This window comes from Tursiops truncatus, chromosome 11, assembly GCF_011762595.2.
Source record: "Tursiops truncatus isolate mTurTru1 chromosome 11, mTurTru1.mat.Y, whole genome shotgun sequence".
NCBI classification, from domain to species: Eukaryota; Metazoa; Chordata; class Mammalia; order Artiodactyla; family Delphinidae; genus Tursiops; species Tursiops truncatus.
The window spans coordinates 8,720,456-8,740,715 of NC_047044.1; the positions used below are offsets into that span (position 1 = coordinate 8,720,456).

General features: G+C 36.1%; 1 protein-coding gene across 1 annotated transcript in view; it reads left to right on the forward strand.

The window, feature by feature from the left end:
* ENTHD1 (ENTH domain containing 1) overlaps window positions 1-20,260 on the forward strand; it is a 99,319-nt gene continuing 79,059 nt past the window's right edge. The window contains exons 1-3 of the mRNA XM_019945098.3: window positions 1-139; window positions 3,761-4,264; window positions 18,668-18,910. Of these exons, the coding sequence (XP_019800657.3) occupies window positions 3,874-4,264; window positions 18,668-18,910 (634 nt within the window). The 5' untranslated portion in view covers window positions 1-139; window positions 3,761-3,873. The remainder of the gene's footprint in view (window positions 140-3,760; window positions 4,265-18,667; window positions 18,911-20,260) is intronic.

A 20,260-nucleotide genomic window follows, 5' to 3' on the forward strand; every position in this document is an offset into this window, starting at 1 on the left:
ATTCTGAAAAGATTGTTGAATGAATGAAGCGAATGCCAAGGAACGACCCTGGCTACAGGCAGTTGATTCTCCCTCTGCCCTTCACGTTAGAAGTTCTTTACAGGACATCTCATGTCTTCCCCTCAACAGTCTTCCCTAGGTGATTATTCCTTCTGCTGCAGACGGGGAAATTGAGGCTCAGAGAAGTCTTTAAGCCCTAATTAGGGAATGGCAGAGCAGGACCTCAAATCCGTGCCTCTGGAATCCTAATTAAAGTAATGAGATGAGGTACTGAGTGCCTAGGTGTGAACACGTTGTGAGCATTCAGTAAAGAGTAGCCATTTACTCCAGAGGGTGGAGACTGTGTCTTGTGCACCTGTTTCTCCATTTCTTGGAAATGGAGTCTGTCACATGGTAAATTCTGGAAAATTAATAGTTGAGTGATTTAATGAACACACAGGAGGGACTCAAGTTAGGTTGACTCTTGCAATGTTCTTTCCATCAAAACAGCAACACCTTCTAATGCTGAGATATTCTCTGTAATCCTTCTTCTATAATGATCTTGGCCAGAGCTTATTTTCTCCTGAGTTGATTTCATGTCTACAGGCAGAACCTGTATAAACACAAGAGCTGTGCTGTCCTCATAGCACTACCCTAAATGTGTCTTTCCAGAGATGCGTCTTGGTACTCAGCCTCTTAGATGCTGTTGTCATTGTTGTCCTAAATCTTTGGAAAACGTCAGTTTAGCTCCGCAATCTTTTATTCTCAATTCTGACATCCAGAAAGTTTTGAAAACCAATTTTTTCCCCTAACTTATCTGGCCACAAGATCTGAACTGAAACAGCCATTTGTCTTTACTTATTCCAAATATTTGCAAATTATTTTTGCAGTCATGTTAATGTGTTTGATTGTTCAGACCTTGCTTAATTTACCCCAGATCTCACAATGCGTATCATGTAATATGTGGTTGTAGGCATGGCATTACCCTTCAAAAGTTACCCCCCCAAAATTGAGTTTGAATTCCATGACTCATTTGGCCTCAAAAGATTCAGATAAGAGATTGTGGACCCATATTTTAATGTCACTTGACAACTTAAATGCTCTCCTGTTATGATTCAGGTAAAGTTGGGGGAGAAAACAGCCTTTGCCAAAGAATTGTGGAAGTGGGTAAATGTAATAAGAAAATTAAGAGATCTTTTTATACCTCATCATTTGTTTATTTTAGAATCATTTAAGGGAGAAAGCTCCTTAGCTAAATGATGTTTTTGAATGTAAGGAGCATGTTTTATATTTCTTATATCCTCCACAAAGCCATATAAATGGTAGGTACTCAAGAAATACTTGTTGATTGATTTGAAAATGTTTGCTCAAAACTCTAGAGTTTTACTTGACAATTACAAGAGCTAGATTATATATTTTAAGTGTCATGTTTATAATTAAAAGCTGTAGAATCAATTCAGGTTTATCCCAAAGCAGTATCACTCCACCACTTGGTCATTCACTCAATGACCTGTTTCTTGAGTGCCTGCTATGTGCTAGGTACCTGTTTACACAGTAGGATTACACTGGTAAATAAGACAGTCATGGTCCCTGCTCTCAAGGAATTTCCAGTTTGGTGGTGAAGAAAGCCAAGAGAAAATAACAGACACATAACTATGCATCCTGTTAAGTGTCATGAAGGAAGTAAACTGGGTGCTGAAAAGAGCATGATGGGTAGACCTAAGTAGTAAGTGTGGTGGGTGAAGGCCTGTCAGAGGGGGCAACCCAGGTTTATGATATGAAATATCTTACTTCTCTCCATTTCTAAATATTACAGGGATTTGGGTAGCCAGACAACCAAAATTCAGGTGTGAAAATTTACCCTCTTGGGCACTACTTTTGTCTGAGATGTCACATCACTGTATTTATTGATATAATCTCAAAATTTTGAAGGACTGAGTAAACTGAGCATTTGCATATAGTCAGGTGTCTAAAACACATAGTAAAACAACATATAATTTACAACTAACACCAATTTATTGAACTCCTTGTTAGCTTGAAAAGATTTCATTAGTAGAATGGTGTCTTACATATTCTTTGTTCATGTCACAAAGTACTGTACGTTAGTAAATGATATTAATTCACTTATTCAGACATTTTTCCTTGTGGTTTTTCGAATGGTTAGGAATATGTTTAATTTTGGTATGATGTCCAGCACATCCATTTTAAACTACTCTATTGGATGGAAAGCTATTATGTAGATAGTTTTCTTGGGCAGAAAGTTCATTTATGAAAACATTTTAAAAAATTTTAAAATGAAGGTTAGAGAATAGAGGAAAACCTAAAAATTATTTTGTCCCTCCAAAATATACATAGGTATATGTATGGGTATATTTTCTAGATAGGTAGTTATCCAGAAAAGAAAAAGAGGGTTTTAAAAACTGTTGTTTAATTCCAGCAAGTTATGATTCTAACAGGGTTTTGTTTTTGTTTTTGTTTTAATAGACTTGTGGAGAAACAGATCAATATTCGTTTCTCTAAGCCAGTGTCAACCGTGTATCTCTGCATTGAGTGAGCTTGGTAGAGGGGGAGAAAAGGACAATAGAAAAAGAAAACCCTTGTGATTGAAAATTTTAATAGCTTATTGAAACACATTGTAAATCGAGTTTTCACTGCAGGATTGAGTCAGATAAAAATGTCTGTGTTTGAAGTGCAAACAAGAGAGAAAATCAGAAAATTGTAAAAACACATAAGTTCTCTTTTTCTTCCTAAGGTTGATGATAGTCTCTTCTGGAGAAATCTTAATTAAACAGATAGATTTTCTATCTTGTTTATTTGAGGATGTGTTGGACTTTTACCAAAAAGGATTACTTATCCCCGTCTCTTTATTTTTTAAAAAAGAAGGGATAGTTTATTTAGGATGCTTCTGAAAATTTATGTCTTCCTTAAATACATACACAGAAATTAATCAGGCCTGAGCTAGGAATTGAGAAGGTCAAGGAAGAGAAACAAAACTAAAAATAACAGACAGATTTGTTATGGATTGTAACATTTTTCTTTTGTGTGTGTGCAGCGTCTCTAGTAAAATCTGATTATGGATTGTTGAGGCTTCAGTGGGTCTGGATGCTCATCAGGGCATCTTTTTCTAAAGCTGAGTAAAGAAAGTAATTTAACCTTTTCCTTAAAGTTACCAGCCTTACGAGGACTAAAATATTGGTTTAGGGTGCCATGAGTTAGCTGTGGAGTCCACTAAGGACAATTACTTGTCTTAATAGTTGATGACCCTCCCCTCTTTTAGATTAACAAGAAAACAGACCATATTTCGTTCTGATTCTAATGACTTGTAAGTTCTAAAAGGGATGCAACCATAGGGTCAGTTGATGATTCTAAGACTCAGTTTTCACTTAATTACTCTCAGGACATAATATTTTTATACATAACAACAAATCTTAAGCAAGAGATGTCACAGTGCAAGTTCCATTTTCTTATAGTAACTTGTCCACTCTCCATGTAGTGCTTTATAATAATTTTATTTCTGGCCAAAGAGGTTCAGTGATACTTTCAATGGAAACTTTTAGGTCTAGAAAGACCACCTATATTTCTTTAAATAACATAGGCCAGTCCCTTGTGAGAGATTTTCCCATATCAATCCTAGGAACATGTATATGGTACCCTCAATTCTGGCTGATGTAAGTGAGGCACTGATTTGGAAACTAAAGCTAGCTTTTTCAGACTGAATTGATCTTCTGTAGACATTTAAAAAAATATTTAACTTACCTATTGTTTGTGCCTTCCTTTGCAGGAAATTGATACCTTGTCAAGGTGGAGATTAATCATTTGTATTTGGGAGCAGCAGACCTGGGGACCAACTACCTCTCAAAGGTTTTATAAACCAATCACATAAACTCCCAGTCCATGGCTCTCAACCCCCATCTCACCTTCAAATTTGTCTTACCTATGGCATTCAGGAGGCAACTAAAAAACTTTGTGAAAAATTACTCAGATGCGGAAATAAAAGTCAGGGAAGCAACTTCTAATGACCCTTGGGGTCCTTCTAGTTCTCTGATGTTAGATATCAGTGACCTGACTTTCAACACAGTTTCTCTCTCAGAGATTATGAGTATGTTATGGCAGAGACTCAAAGACCATGGGAAGAACTGGCGCCATGTGTATAAATCCCTTACCCTAATGGATTATCTCATCAAGAATGGATCAAAGAAAGTTATTCAGCATTGCAGAGAGGGGTTCTGTAACCTTCAAACACTAAAAGATTTTCAACACATAGATGAAGCTGGAAAAGATCAAGGTACCCGTTGAAGTTTATACATTGTGCCAGTAAAGATTAAGAGTTTGGGAGGGGATCGTTTTAAAGCAGGAGCTGGGGGAAAGTTGTTCTTAAATGTACTAGCTGCCTTTCCTCTAGGACAGTTATGGTTTTCAGTTTAATCCTTTGTGTTGACTCTTGAGTGCCTTAGAGAACAATATTTTGTTTTTCAAAAGGATGTATGAAACTAACACACTTATGTATCTGATAAAATGATGTCTTATAGATGATGACCATATAAGAGAGATCGTATGGTATTTGTCTTTCTGTCTGACTTATTTCACTTAGCATAATGCCCTCGAGGTCTATCCATGTTGTTGCACAAGGCAAGATTTCATTCTTTTGGACCTCGAGGGCATCATGCAAAGTGAAATAAGTCAGACAGAGAAAGGCAAATACTGTATGATTTCTCTTATATGTGGAGTTGAAAAAAAGCTCATAGAGAGAACAGATTAGTGGTTGTCAGAGGTGGAGGTTTGGGCGGGGAGAAATGGGTGAACTGATTTGTTTTTGTCTAAATAAATTGAATTTAAAAATAAAGTGAAAAAGAATAAATACACCAAAAAAGTTAAAAAGTTGGACTTGAGGTCCTACTAAATTTAAGTATAGCAAAAATAGTAATGAATAATTTTCCATGAACAAACTTCATGATTGAAGTCAAGGAACTATGTCCTTGGAGTTAATATGTTATTTTGGGGAGCTAATCCAACCTTTACCCCCAGTACCATTTTGTAAAGATCAGTATATCATACTAAGATATATATCTCTTTTATAAGTTAAGAGCTTAAGAGTCTGTCATCATAGAGTGTTGTCATTCAACCTGGGGTTGAATCCTGACTCTGCTACTGCCTAGCTGTGTATCCTCAGGCAATTTACTAGATTACTTGAGGCCTCAGTTTAGCTCTCTGTAAATTGGGATAACAACAGTATCTGTCTCATAGGATGGTTGTGAGGAGTGCAAATATGTTTGCCTATTTTTCCCCAATAGATGTCAGCTCCATGAGGGCAGGGACTTTGTCTACCTTGCCCATTGCTGGGTCTTGGCAGGAGAGGAGCCATCGACATTGGTTGAGTGAGAGAATAAATGAAAGAAAGAGAGTGAATATGCAAAATGGTCCAATTTTGTTTAAAAAATTATGTTTATGTATATAAGAGTTTAGCATGTGGTACTGGTAGTATTAGAGATGATTTTTATTTTGTTTTATATAAACTTGTATATTTTAAAAAACATTTTATAATTAGACCAAATAAAACCAAGGTGGCAATGTGAAAAAGAAAGAACAGAATGAATAAAATAGGAAGCATGGTAATTTGATATAATAATGTCACTGTAATTATAATTAGACTGGAATTTAGTCATAAATGTAAGAAAGTGTTTCTAAAGACTATGGAATCTTCAAAAACTATGAAGGAAGTAGTTTTATGAATACGGAAATTTAGGTCATTAAGTAATTTTGTTGGGGGTGGAAGAGGAGAAGTAGGGAAAGGCTGTACAGGATACTGAACTGAGAAGATTCAGTAGTGCCTGATATTCTGCAATGGTAAAAGAATCAGCACTTCCTCCCCATCTAATGTAAAATTATAGTTTGTTAAAGTGAATAGTCTTATGAATTATGAGAAGAGGATAAAATTCAGTGCAATCTCTGTGTTAAGTATACATTTTTAAAATAGTCTTTTTTAGAGCAGTTTTAGGTTTACAGAAAAATTATGCAGAAAGTACAGAGTTCCTACATACCCTTCCCCACCCACACATGGTTTCTCCTATTAATATCTTGCATTAGTGTGGTACGTTTGTTACAATTAAACCAGTATTGATACATTATTATTAACTAAAGTCCTTAGTTTACACAAAGGGTTCACGCTTTGTGTTCTGCAGTTCTATGGGTCTTGAAAAATGCAGTGTGTGTGTCTACCATTCCAGTATCATGCAGTGCAGTTTCACTGCCTTGAAAGTGCCCTGTGCCCCACCTATCCATCCTTTCTCCCCTGCCCTGAACCCTTGGCAACCACTGATCTTTTTATTGTTTTTATAGTTTTGCCTTTTCCGGACTGTTATATAGTTGGAATCATTCCGTACATAGCTTTTTCAGAATGGTTTCTTTCACTTAGCAATATGCATTTAAGATTCTTCCATAAGATTCTTTTTACAGCTCGAGAGCTCATTTTTTCTTCTTTTTTTTTTTTTTTGTGTTACGCGGGCCTCTCACTGTTGCGGCCTCTCCTGTCGCAGAGCACAGGCTCTGGACGCGCAGGCTCAGTGGCCATGGCTCATGGGCCCAGCCGCTCCGCAGCATGTGGGATCCTCCCGGACCGGGCCACGAATCCGTGTCCCCTTCATCGGCAGGCTGACTCTCAACCACTGCGCCATCAGGGAAGCCCTCATTTCTTCTTTTTTTTCCTTCACTTAAAGAAAAAAAAAAGCTTTATTGAGATGTAATTCATATATCATACAGTTCACCCATTTAAAGTGCACAATCCTATGGGTTTTGGTGTATTATTTTTAAAATTATGATAAAATAAACATAACATAAAAATTGCCATTTTAAGTGTACAGTTCAGTCACATTCATTACATTCACACTGTGGCACAACCATTACCACTGTTTATTTCCAGAACTTTTTCATCACCCCAAACAGGAGCTGTGTAACCATCAGTAACTCCGTGGCTTGATGTAATCTACTTCCTGTCTCTATAAATTTGTCTGTTCTGGGTACCGGATATAAGTGGCATCATGTAGTATTTGTCCTTTTGTGACTGACTTATTTAACTTACCATAAAGTCCTCTAGGTTCAGCCATGTTAGAGGATGTATCAGAACTTCATTCTTTTTATAACTGAATAACATTCCTTTGTATGTACTTACTACATTTTGTTTATCTATTCTGTTGATGGGTTCCTGGGTTGGTTTCACCTTTTAGCTATTGTGAATAATGCTGCAGTGAACGTTAGGGTACAAGTATCAGTTTGAGTCCCTGCTTTCCATTCCTTTGGGGGTATACTTAGGAGTGGAATTGCTGGGTCATATGTTAAGTCAATGTTTAGCTTTTTGAGGAACCACTAAACTGTTTTCCTTAGCAACTGTACCATTTTACGTTCCCACCAGCAGTGTAGGAGGATTGCTGTTTCTTCACATCCTTGCTAATCCTGTTATTGTCCATCTTTTTTTTTTTTTATTATTATAGCCATTTTACCAGATGTGAGTAGTATCTTATTCTGGGTTTGATTTATGGTTCCCTACAGACTAATTATGTTGAACATCTTTTCATGAACTTGTTTGGCCATTTATATGTCTTCTTTGGAGAAATGTCTATTCAAATCCTTTGTCCATTTTTAACTGTTTTGTGGTTTTTTTTTTAATTTTAAAGTTCTTTATATATTCTGGATACAGGACCCTTATCAGATAGGTGATTTGCAGATATCTTCTCCCATTCTATATAGGTTGTCTTTTTACTTTCTTGATTAAATTTTGAAGAAGTCCATTTTATCTGTTTTTCCTTTGTTTGCTTGTGCTTTAAGTGTCATATGTAAGAACTCATTGCCTAGTCTAAAGTCATAAGGATTTATACCTATGTAAGAGTTTTGTAGTTTTAGCTATTACATTTATCCTGGGTCCATTTTGAATTAATTTTTACATATGGTGTAAGGTAGAGGTCCAACCTCATTCTTTTGCATGCAGATATCCAGTTGTTCCACTACTACTTGTTGAAAAATCTGTTCTTTCCCGCATTGAATTATATTGGCACCTTTACAGAAATCAACCATAGATATATGGGCTGATTTCTGTACTCTTAATTCATTCCATTGATGTATATATCTAGTCTTATGCCTGTGCCACACTATTTTTAGTAAGTATTTTGTAGTAAGTTTGAAATAAAGGAAAGTGACTTTATTTGCAACTTCAGCTTTGTTCTTTTTCAATATTGTTTTGGCTGTTCTGGGTGCCTTGCATTTCCATATCAAGTTTAGCATCAGCTTATCAATTTCTGCAAAAAAGGCAGCTAGAATTTTTCGAGATTGCATTGAATCTGTAGATCAATTTCAGGAATATTGCCATCTAAATAATATTATTTCCTAAAATCCGTGAACATAAGAAATCTTTCCTTTTATTTAAGTCATCTTTCATAAGTGTTTTGTAGTATTCATTGTACAAGTTTTATACTTCTTTTGTTGAATTTATTCCTAAGTTTTTTTTCTTTTTTTGGTACTACTATAAATGAAATTGTTTTCTTAATTTCATTTTCATATTTTTCATTGCTGATGTATAGAAATTCAGCTGGTCATCTGAATTTTATATATTGATCTTGTATTCTACTACTTTGCTGTAATATTTTCTGTAATAATTATTAGCTGTAATAGTTTTTTTTGTTTGTTTGTTTAGATTCCTTTGGATTTCCTACATACCAGATTATGTCATCTGCAAATAGAGATACTTTTACTTCTTCCTTTCCAATCTGGATGAATATTATTTCTTTTTCTTGCTTAGTTGTCCTGGCTAAAACCTCCTGTACAGTGTTGAATAGAAGTGGTTAGAACAGACATCCTTGTCTTGTTCCTGATCTTAAGAGCATTCAGTCTTTCACCATTAAGTATGATGTCAGGGATGGGTTTTTCATAGATACCTTTTATCAGGTTGACAGAGTTCTCTCCTATTCCTAGTTTGCTGAGTGTCCTTATCACGATAGCGTGCTGACTTTTTGCCTTTTTGCCTTTTCTGCATCTGGTGATGTTATGTGTTTTTCCCCATTTATTCTATTACTTGGTGTATTACATTGATTTTCATAGGTGAACCAACCTTGCATTCTTAGCATAAATCCCACTTGGCCATGGTGTATATCCATCCTCTATTTTTTTGTGTGTTTTTTTAGGTCAGGTTTGAGGCTTAATGATGAAATTGGGGAATATCTTCTTGGGTTTTGAGCATGCTACGCTTCTTAATCCAGAAATTGTAAAGACATCAACTTCCGTTAGGGTTAAATTTATTATTAAAATTAAATGTTAATTAAAATTTTCCATGCCCAAGAGTTAGGTTGTAAAAAGGCATAATTTTTGGATAATAGTGAATGAAATATAATCATTTTTGTACTTTACAGAGCAGCTATTTTATCACTGTACTGAGCAGAGCACTGTGATAATTTCTTTTTAAGTAGAAAGAAAGGGTCAGCCCCTGCTTTAAAGAGTTTATGAGCTATTTTGAGCATAAAATAGATAAGCATGCAATTATAAATATACAGAAAAACTTATTTATTCATTTATACCTTTTATATGTACAGGTATGGTATATATGGGTATGTTTGAATACACTATCATAAAGGTCTTTCAGATTCCCTAATGGTTGAGCTTAGGATTAAAGAAGTACAACTACGCTGTGTTGGACTTTATAAATACTCTTGATGATTTGTTAGCATCAAGAGAGAGAGGAAAAAAAAAGCAAGTTAGAACTGAATTGTCAACAGAAGCGTAGTACAGTTGACCTTTGAGTAATGTCGGGATTAGGGGTACTGACACCGCCCCCTCCCCCACAATGCACAGTGGAAAATCTTCGTATATCTTTACAGTCCACAGTTCCACATCCTCGGATTCACCCAGGCACAGATTGTGTAGTACCGTAGTACATATTTATTGAAAAAAATCCACATATAAGTGAACCCTTGCAGTTAAAACCCATGTTGTTCAACGGTCAACTGTATATTCATTTGTTGATTATGGAAGGTTGATTGATAACACTGGTGCACACTATTAATTTAATAAATATTAATTAACGACAAATGATTCCATTGGGGAAAATATTACTCATTTTATTTTTATCTTTTATACACTTCTCTTTTTATGTTTGTTCCCTAATGAGTGTAACATATTAGAATAGTAGCTCTTGACATAATTTAATTTATACATAAATACATGTATATATATATTTGGGGGTGGATGCATGCACAAAAATTTGTTACTGATGGTGTGTTCAGTTGAAATAGTTCAAAACCACTGGGTCTCAGGACTTCCCTGGTGGCGCAGTGGTTAAGAATCCGCCTGCCAATGCAGGGGACACGGGTTCAATCCCTGGTTTGGGGAGATCCCACATGTCGCGGAGCAGCTAATCCCGTGTGCCACAACTACTGAGCCTGTGCTCTAGAGCCCATGAGACACAACTACTGAGCCCGCGCACCTAGAGCCTGTGGCATAGCACAAAGAAGAGTAGCCCCCGCTCACCGCAACTAGAGAAAGCCCACGCACAGCAACGAAGACCCAAAGCAGCCAAAAAATAAATTAATTAAATTAAATTTTTAAAAATTGTATAAAAAAAACCCCATTGGTTCTCGTGATAGAGTCAAGACTCTTAGAGTGTTCCCAATCTACCTTTCCACTCTTATTTCCTTAGTCTTCAATCTAGGACATTGCATCACCAAGCATTCTTAATATATTATTTGCTTATACATCGCTGTGCTTGTATTTAAGATGTTTCTTCTTCCCTGTAATATTCTTTCCTTGCTATCTGCTTTCTGAACTCCTATTTAGTCTTCAGATCCTAGCTCAGAGGCCTTTTCCTTTGCACCCCCAACTCTCGTCTTTTCTTTGCTGGGCAGAATTAATTGCTGCAACACTTTATTCATAATATAAGAGTGGTATTTTTTACAGTGTATCTTATCTACTATATATATCTCTCCTTAGCTAAATTCTGAGGGTGTATACCATATGTTAATCATCTTTTTACCATCAGGCCTTGGCACATAATAGATAATCAATAAATTTTTACTAATGAAAATCATAAAAATAATAAGAGACTTGAAGAAAGGAATGTGATCATTGAAAAACTAATCAGTAAGAATGATTTTGTTCAGTCCAAGAAGAAAAAAAGCAGAGAGTGAAGTCTGTAATGGGAAATTAATCGAAGAGAAATTTTAGTGATCCAAGTAATCAACAGCTGGATCCTACCCTAGAAACAGGTTATCAAGAAGAGATACAGAAAAGATAAAAGTAGAAAATATTATAGAAGAAAGTCTTTTTTTTCTCCATTGGTCTTTACACTTGCTGTTCCCTTTGCCTGGAGTGCCCAGATACCTGCAGTGCTTTCTGCATCCTCCGGATCTCTGCTCAAAAAGTCATCTTGTTAGTGCGGCCTTCTAGATGTACCTTATTTATAAAAAAGCAGCCCCACCCGTTCTTTGTACTGATATGCCCTAGCCACCTTCTCTGTTTTCTTTCTCTTCTTAGTATTTCTTATCTGACGTAGGGTATGATTTATCTTATTATTTGTTTATTGTCTGTCTCCTCCTACCAGAAAGTAAGTTTCATGAGTGCAGGAACATTTTATGTCTGCTTCGTCCATGCTCCATCTCCAACATTATAACAGTGCCTATCATATAGAACATGATCAATAATTAATAATAGTGATACTACAGGGGAAAAAATTCAGAAAACAAGTCACAGTAGTTGGGAAACAGGAGAAATTTATTTTCAAATAGTACATTAGTTAACATTTTCAAATAATGTTTTCAGTATGTTTTTCTTCAACTTCCAGACAGCTTTTCAGGTGAAGTAAATTTAAAGCAATGAATAATCTCAAAAAATTTACAATAAATACATGATTTTCCCTATGTTTTCAGACTTTTGGGACACTGTATTATACTTATTGTAGTTCTTTTTAAGGTTAACAGTTGGACACATTACTTTATATTTCGAGATATTTCACCTGAAATACTGGAGGTATATTGTGAGGTAAAGTTCTTTCTTTCCTGTATGGTAATCTAGTTGTTTGAGCATTTTTAGATTTTAATAATAGAGCATTTCCATGTATGGTATCTCATTTGATCCTTACAACATCTTATGAGGAATGTAGGATATGTCTTATCTTTCTTACAGAGATGATGAGTTAACACTCAGATTAAGTTTTTTAGGTAAGGTTGCACAGCTAATTAATGGCTGAACATGATTAAAACATATATATCCTAATACTGTTTAGTTCTATTCTATTATTATGCTACACAGCCTCTCTTAATTTTTAAGGAGTTCTTAAAAATATCCTAATAGTTTCATTGAACTACCAGAATGAACTTAATTAAAATTGTCTGAAAAATACCTGGTTGAATGTTTCATACTACTAAACAATTTATTTAAACAAATTATAGTATTCTTTTTATAAAACCAATTCAGATTCTCAGAAATGCATATTTATAACTTTATGTACTGTTTTATTCTCAATTAGGTAAGTCATGAAGTTGTGGTTAATTTCACTTAAATGGGCCATTTTACATTTATATAAAGTAAATATATTTTATACACATATATTTAAACTAAAGGTAGATTTTTAAAAGGTACATTTTAAAAAACAAATTTTCAGTGTTGTTAAAAAGTTATATTAAGCTATTTTACTAGAAGTAGCATGCCTTGATGACATTACTGCCATTTTAGTTTGCTGCTGTCATTATCAGTCATCTAATTTAGGAAATTAGACAGTTCACATTTATGTTGATGGCTGATTTTGTATAGGCTGCTTCTCTGTGTGTCTTCCAAAACTCGAGGATGAACCCTTACCATTCACCTACCCATTTGCTCACTGAAGTCGTAATGTCTTGGGGTAAGAACAAAGCCTTTTAAGCCGTAGTTAAGAAATTAAAATGTGAAAGGTAAATTTTCTGGAATATGCAATACATTTCTTTATATTTACACTAGCTTATAAATGATTAAAATCAACGTTTTTTGAGAGGGAGTTTGTTTTTTGAGTTCAGGTACTCGTAGAAGGAGAGAAAAACTCAGGTATTTAGGCTTAGAGAAAGAGGAAGCCTGGGCAAATAGGAGAAAAAAGGAATGATAGGGATTTTCTTTTCAAGGTGACTGAAATAAACTGAATAGAGACAAGATACCTGGAAAGAGAAAGTTCAAGAAAAAGAAAACATTTCAAAGTAAAAATATTATTTTAGATCTTGGTTAGCTGTGTTAAGGCTCTAAAAGTCAAAAAACTAAAATTTGGAGGTATTACTTCTCTTACAGAAGGGACTGGATGTGGAGAGTGGGAAGCAACAGTTCCTAGGCAGTGTGATGTAGTGACTGAACACTGTGGAAAAAACTCTAGCTTCAAAGGGCACAGACTTAATTTTTTTCTACAGCTGTCAGACAGCAGTAGTCAGAATTCTCTAACCATTGAACTCACCTGCTAGATGTTGGTGGCTTGACTAATTAATGCAGTGTAGGTGTGCTGATCTATCGAGAGGCTGGTTACTTAACACAATGCTGCTGAGTTCATTTATAGCTTACGTGAGCAAATGTGATTTCCTATAACAAACATTTTTGTAGTCTTGATGAACAAATGAATTTCCTTTAACAACCATATTATAGACTTTTGGGTCATGATAAGCCTGTTCTGTTATTGTTAAAAGTTATATTACTGTGAGTTTAAACAAAACCTTTATACCTAGTTGAATATTTTGGATCGTCTTTCGCTCCTTTTCAACAAATAGAGTCATACTGATAATCATAGTAGCAAGAAGCAAATCATGAATTTATATAAAGTTAACTGTTCCCATCCAGCCAGTCTTCCCACAGTGCTCTTTGTTTATTGTACTCATATGGACAGCAGACAGTAAACACAAAAGGGCCAGTAACCAGGTTAGGACTTCAGTGCTGTGTCAGCAGAATCATTCTCTTCTCAGGTTCTCATCAAATAAAATAGCTTGCATTTGTATACTAAAGTCAGTCAAATTAAAGTCTATATTTTGTTATTTTTATAGAGCCAATCTATATTTTCTAGTTTATCAACTTTATGACTTTGGGAAAGTTTCTTACCCACCCTAAACTTTCTTTTCTCATCTGTAAAATGTACTTCATAAACTCTGAGGGTGGTTGTGAGGATTAGAGATAATGTCTGAAAGTCAGGCACATAGAAAGTCATAAGTCAATGTTAGGTAAAAATATTAGCCATTGACATATTTTTACTTTTATTATTTCCTGCAGTGTATATTCACGTTCAAGTAAAGCTTCATGCAAAATGTACCAGAAGTGCTTTCCCACTGCCTGTGGAGTTCACCCATCCGTAGTGCTTTGTCCACATGTCCGTGGTAGCACGCATGGCTCTGCTGTAATGACTTATTTTACCTCAGTCCCTTCACTGGACTGTGGGCGTGTGGAGGGCTGAGATTACTTTAGTTGTATCTCTGTTTCTTCACCTAGTTTGTGGAGGTGTCGAATAAATGTTTGCTGACTGAGTGGCCAGTGGGCTCTTGTAGGCCCAAAGAAGGGATTGATAGCTTTGAGTTTCTCTTTATCTTACATGTTCTTCTGTTTTTCTACAGTGTTTCTAGGTATTGTTTTATTTTTATTTTTATTTATCCTGCTTGGTGTTTGGAGATCATTTTTGACGTGAGGATTCTATGACTTTTCTGTAAAATTCCCAGCTCTTTCTGAATATTGCTTTTTTGTGTGTGTGTGATTACTGTATTCTTCTTTTGAAACTTCTGAGTGACTATTGGGGTCTTGCAATCTGTCCCTTATGACTTTTAGTTAATCTTTTTAATCTTGTTGCCTCTCTGTGCTGTATTTTGGAAGAGTTCCTTAGTACTATTCTTTGATTACCAATTCTCTCTTCAACTGTTAGATTTTGGAGTTTGCCTTGGGTATTGAGGGTTTTTTCTTTTTAATCCCAGTGACTATAGCTTTCATTTCTAGGATTTTAAGTTGGCTCTTTTCATATCTATCTGTTCTTGTTTCATTTCTGCCTATTTTTGTTTTGTTTCATAATTTCATATTCCTTGTTGTGAATGTGATTCCTGTGTTAATCTTTATTTAGTATTTATTTAAGTTCTGTCTTAATACTTATTTAAAATCTTTGTTGTTAGATTTTTAAATCTTACAATAATATAGAATATTGATTTATAGAAGATCCTATAGAATCCTATAGAACATTGATTTCTTTTGGAGTGAATATATGTTTTTTTTGTTTTTTTTTAAAATTTATTTATTTATGACTGTGTTGGGTCTTCGTTTCTTTGCGAGGGCTTTCTCTAGGTGTGGCAAGCGGAGGCCACTCTTCATCGTGATGCGCGGGCCTCTCACTATCACGGCCTCTCTTGTTGCGGAGCACAGGCTCCAGATGCACAGGCTCAGTAATTGTGGCTCACGGGCACAGTCGCTCCACGGCATGTGGGATCCTCCCAGACCAGGGCATGAACCTGTATCCCCTGCGTTGGCAGGCAGACTCTCAACCACTGAGCCATCAGGGAAGCCCGAATATATGTTTTAATTGCTGCATTTCCTGGCCATCTTAAGATTTTTTTAAATCTATTTTGGAATTTTAGTTTTCAGGCTTATTTTGGGTGAGAGGTTCTTCCCCGGCTAACCATGTTCACTTTTCCATTTATGCTGATTTTTCAGTTTCCACCTCCAGTACAGCGTTATAAAGGTAGCTCAGGGGTCATGCCCTGTGATGATATGAGGGTGCCACAGATTCAGTTGCTGAGCCAGGGGGTGGCTTAGTTGAGTTCCAGGCCTTAGGGCTGCATTGTGTCCTTCTATTCCCACAGCTACAAATATGTTACAGCCCAGGAACCAATTAGTGGCTGTTTATTTTTTTTCCTTTTCCTTTTTCTTTTCTTTCCAGCCTTCTCTCACAAGCATGGATACCCCCTGACATCAAAGAGTGAGACCACCTCTGGTTCCCTAACACCTGAGGGGCTGAACTCCTGGCCTCCAGATCAAGAGCCCAGCAGCCCTGTGGCTTGAGCCCTGTTCAGTGCTTTTTCATTTCTCTGATATTTCTGGTTCTTGGAGGTTTTTATCTTGTTTTTCAGAACTGGTGATGTCTATTATTGCTGTGCATTTGGAATAGAGCAGAAGGGTACTTTGAAGCATGAACTTACTGTGCCAACTTGACTGAAGGTTTTTTATGAAAATAACTTGATCAGCTATACCGTTTGGGATACTTCTCCTCTTCCTCCGCACTCCACCCCATCCCCACCCCTGAAGGCACTGTGGAGGGTAGATCGGAAAGGAGACTGCAGATGAATAAATGATTTAGAACATCATAGGCCTGAACTAAGAGAAATGGAGAGGAAAGCATGGAATTAGAAGATGGTTAGTAGGTGCAATCAACAGACATGGATTACTAAGTCTGGGGAAGTGAATGTTCATACTTCTGGCTTAGAACGGAAGTAAAACTCACTGAGAAAGGAACATAGGAAGAAGAGTAGATCTTGGCAGGTCAGTGGGTCAGGAACGGAGAGAGGAGTATTATGATGTTTTATAACAAGAAGCCCAATATGTGTTTTTTGGTTTTAAGTCTGGTATGTGTCTTTCTTGCTGATGCATCTCAGTGCCCAATATCTTTGAATTTACCATATTTCCAAACCTTGTTACATGACATTCGGTTGTGAATTTATATAGACTCCTCCCCTGCATTTAGGAAATTTTTCCTCAGCATATTATTTAACAAACGTTTCTTAAGTATCTCTTAAGTGAACAAGTACACTTCTGGCATTCGTGGATGTTATACTCTAATGGAGAAAAAAACATTTATCACATAGGCAGTTAAAAACCGTGGAAGCACTCTGAAAGACAAGTGTAGGTGCTGTGAGAGTGTGTGAAAGCAGAGCCTGGCCATCGAGGCCCTGATGTACATGTAGGGCGAGGCGGAAGAGGGGTTGTCATCTCTCAGTAGAAGGCTTTCCTGAAGAAGTGGAATCTGGGCTGTTCCCTCTGCCTGTATGTCTGCACAGCTGGCTTTTTCTTGCTATTTAAGACTCAGCTGATATGTTACTTCCTCAGTAAGACTTTCCTTGACTGCACCCTGAATTGATGTTAGCATGTCCCTCTGCTTTATTTCCTTTAGAGCATTAATTTTTATCTGAAATTATCTTCATTAGGGACCTTGTCTCTTTTCCTCACCTGTGCCCCCACTACTTAGAACATTTCCTGAAACTTAAGTGTTCAGGAAATGATTAAATGACTGTAAAAGTTAACATCCTTGGAACTGGTCTGTTGCATAGTTGATCTAGTGATTTGTATGTCCTTGTCCTTTCAGTTTGGGAGGATTGCTCAAATTGGCTTTTTCCTCATTCATTTTTCTATCTTGTTGACCCTCCCTCACTCCATTGTGTCTTTCTAATGGGGGTTGCCAATGGTAGCATTCCACCCTCTGGCCACGGTGATGAGTATATGACTTTTAAGCTGGGCCACTCAGTGTCATTCTCCTGGATGTTTCAGATTTGAATAAATGAAGAGGGGGACTTCTCAGGTGGCAGCGTGTGAGATGAGAATCTGGAGCTGTCTGCGGTAATATCTACATTCAGATTGAAGAAGTCGACCTGCGAAAGGAGAAAATAAAGGCATTACACAGGGAGAAACAGAGGTGGGAGGCGGAGGGTCCTGGTAGTTTTCCAGTCTTGGCTTCATTTGTATCTGAGGCCCAGTTGCAGCCCCTGGTTTTCCCACGGCCCGTTCAAATTGAGTTTCTGTCACTTATAACCAAAACATTCACAATTAAACAGTATATAGCTTTATTTTTATTTTAACCTTTACCTCAACCAACAAGCTTTTCATCTTGATGTGTTTTACATAGTGTCTTTGGATGTTGATCTCTTAACATAGTTTAATTTCTTATTTCAGAGAATCTGTTTTCTCCCTCCCGCCCTCTCCTCTCTTTGTCTGTCTCCCTCTCCTTGCCTCCTTTTCTCCCTCTCCCCCTTCCCAGTTCCCTTCCCTAGCCCCCCTTTTTTCAAACACAAAGCAGTTGTTGCCTAAGTTTATTCTATTTTCGGTACTATTCTATTTTAGTACTATGTATTCATTCTTTTTTGAAACGTATTGGTAAGAAGTAAGTAGACGCCATCTTATTGCTATTGTTATTTCATATCTCATCTCTGTTATTTATCTCAAGCAGGTTTATTGGGCTCTTAGATTTTTTTCACTTTCAACTTTGACGCTTTAAAACATCCAGGTTCCCGCTGGATCATGGATATGCATATGGATCATGCTATGCATATTACTTTAAATCTTTAGCCATATGTCATGGTCATACATACATACAGTATGTCATACATACATGACATACTGACCTAGAAGGTCAGTACATCTAGATCTGATTCATTCCTCTGTATGCCTGTATTGTTTGATTTATTGAAGAGTATATATTGCTTTCAAAAGGAAAATCCAATACCATATTTAAGGTGAAAAATGTAATGTCAGTGTGTGATATGATTTCATCATATGATTATTTACTTCTTAGAGCATGAGAAAAGGAGTACAGTTATTGACAATTTAATGAAACTTAAATTTCCCTCTACATTTGCTAGAGAATATTTTGCTTTGCTTACATTTTCATTTTTTCCTAATTTTCTTTAGAATAAAACTTAATTGTAGCCTTAATTAATATTTTCTTTTCTAACCCAATTAATGTATTTTTCAGGTTATTATATCCGGGAAAAGTCTAAGCAAGTTATAACGTTGCTGACGAATGAACAGTTGCTGCATAGAGAGAGGAGAGTAGCATGTCGGACTAGACAGCGTACCTCCTACTCTGTGACATTTCCTAAAAGATTACCTGGTACGGGTAACTCACCAACAGCATGTGCTTCTGCTCCCGCACCAGAAATCCCTGCTTCAGAGAAGAAGTGTAAGCTTCTTAAGGCGGCAAGGCTACATAATAAAAGTGCGTATAATGGGCATTGGCCTAGAGTGCAATAGGTATCATTTAAGAACAGCTAAAACATATAAAACATTAGGTTTTAGTACTGAAGCATTAATACTGTATTAGTACTACTATTACTGTATTAGACATTATACTGCAGAGAACAATGATGAAAGATACTATTCAGGAGAAAATTTTATGACTATTTTCTGAATGTGTTTATCTGGGATTCAAATAAAATGTTTTTGAGCTTTAAAGGTATGAAACTAGTGACTACCCTATTTGGCATCGTGATTCAGTTTTAAGATGTTAATCATAACTGGAGAGTGAAGAACTGTTTTCTGAGACTAGGGGTCTGGTTGTGTGTGCATTTGCACTATTTGATCCTCCAAATGAAGAAATTGACATTTTAAAAAATGTGCCTCAAAATTCTGAAAGTGCTCTAAAACTCTTCGAGGACAATACCCTGTGTTATATAACCCTTTCCTTTGCCTAAAACTTTAAATCTGGACTACTGAACCTGAAAAAGAAGGCACTTATTTATAATGTTATCATAGAAATCAGCAGGAAAATGCAGTTATCTTTTCTACTGAATTTGCTAAAACATAAAGGAAAGTCATTTTGCTCTAACTTCTCTAGTACAAACCCTGTTATTAAATTGTGTGTAAAGAATGGACAGTTTGAGGAAGCAAAAACATTAATGAAATGTGACTTACGTAGCTGTCCCTTGAAAGGAACTACACTTTGTGCCGTAAGTGAGGGGCATAGTAGGAGTAACGTAGAGTTAAAAGCATTTTCAAAGGCCTGCCTCCCAGCTTTATCATGTAATTCTATTAAGCAACATCTTGAAAGAGAGATATTCCAAGTGTCAGTTAAATATTGAAATTTTAAAATGTTAATAGTAATACCAACACAAACCCATCCTGCTAAAAATCATTAAAGTACTACTGTAAGTCAGAAGTTCTCAAATGTTCACTCAATTTGTACTTGTGTGGACTGGGGCAGTTGAAAGATAGTAAAAGAGGTGGGCATTGTAATTACAATAGTAAATACCAACCAAATGCTTCTGAAAGTCACGGAACCTCTTTCTTTAGGGTACCCAGTACTTTGAAATAAATCTCGAAAGAGACACATTCTGAAATTTTCTCATAGAAGCCTTAAATTCAAACTGATACTAGAAAAAAGTAACAGAGTAAAATAACCAATTATGACTCATCTAGAGTTTCTTCACCTCTTTTGCTACTTCTCTGTTACCTTTCTTGTTCTTCCTTCCTCCATTTCTTTTCCTATTCTTTTCTTTCATTATAAACATATTTATTAAATTTATAATTTGAAATTTGGATATCTAGCAGAAATTTGGAGCTATAGCAG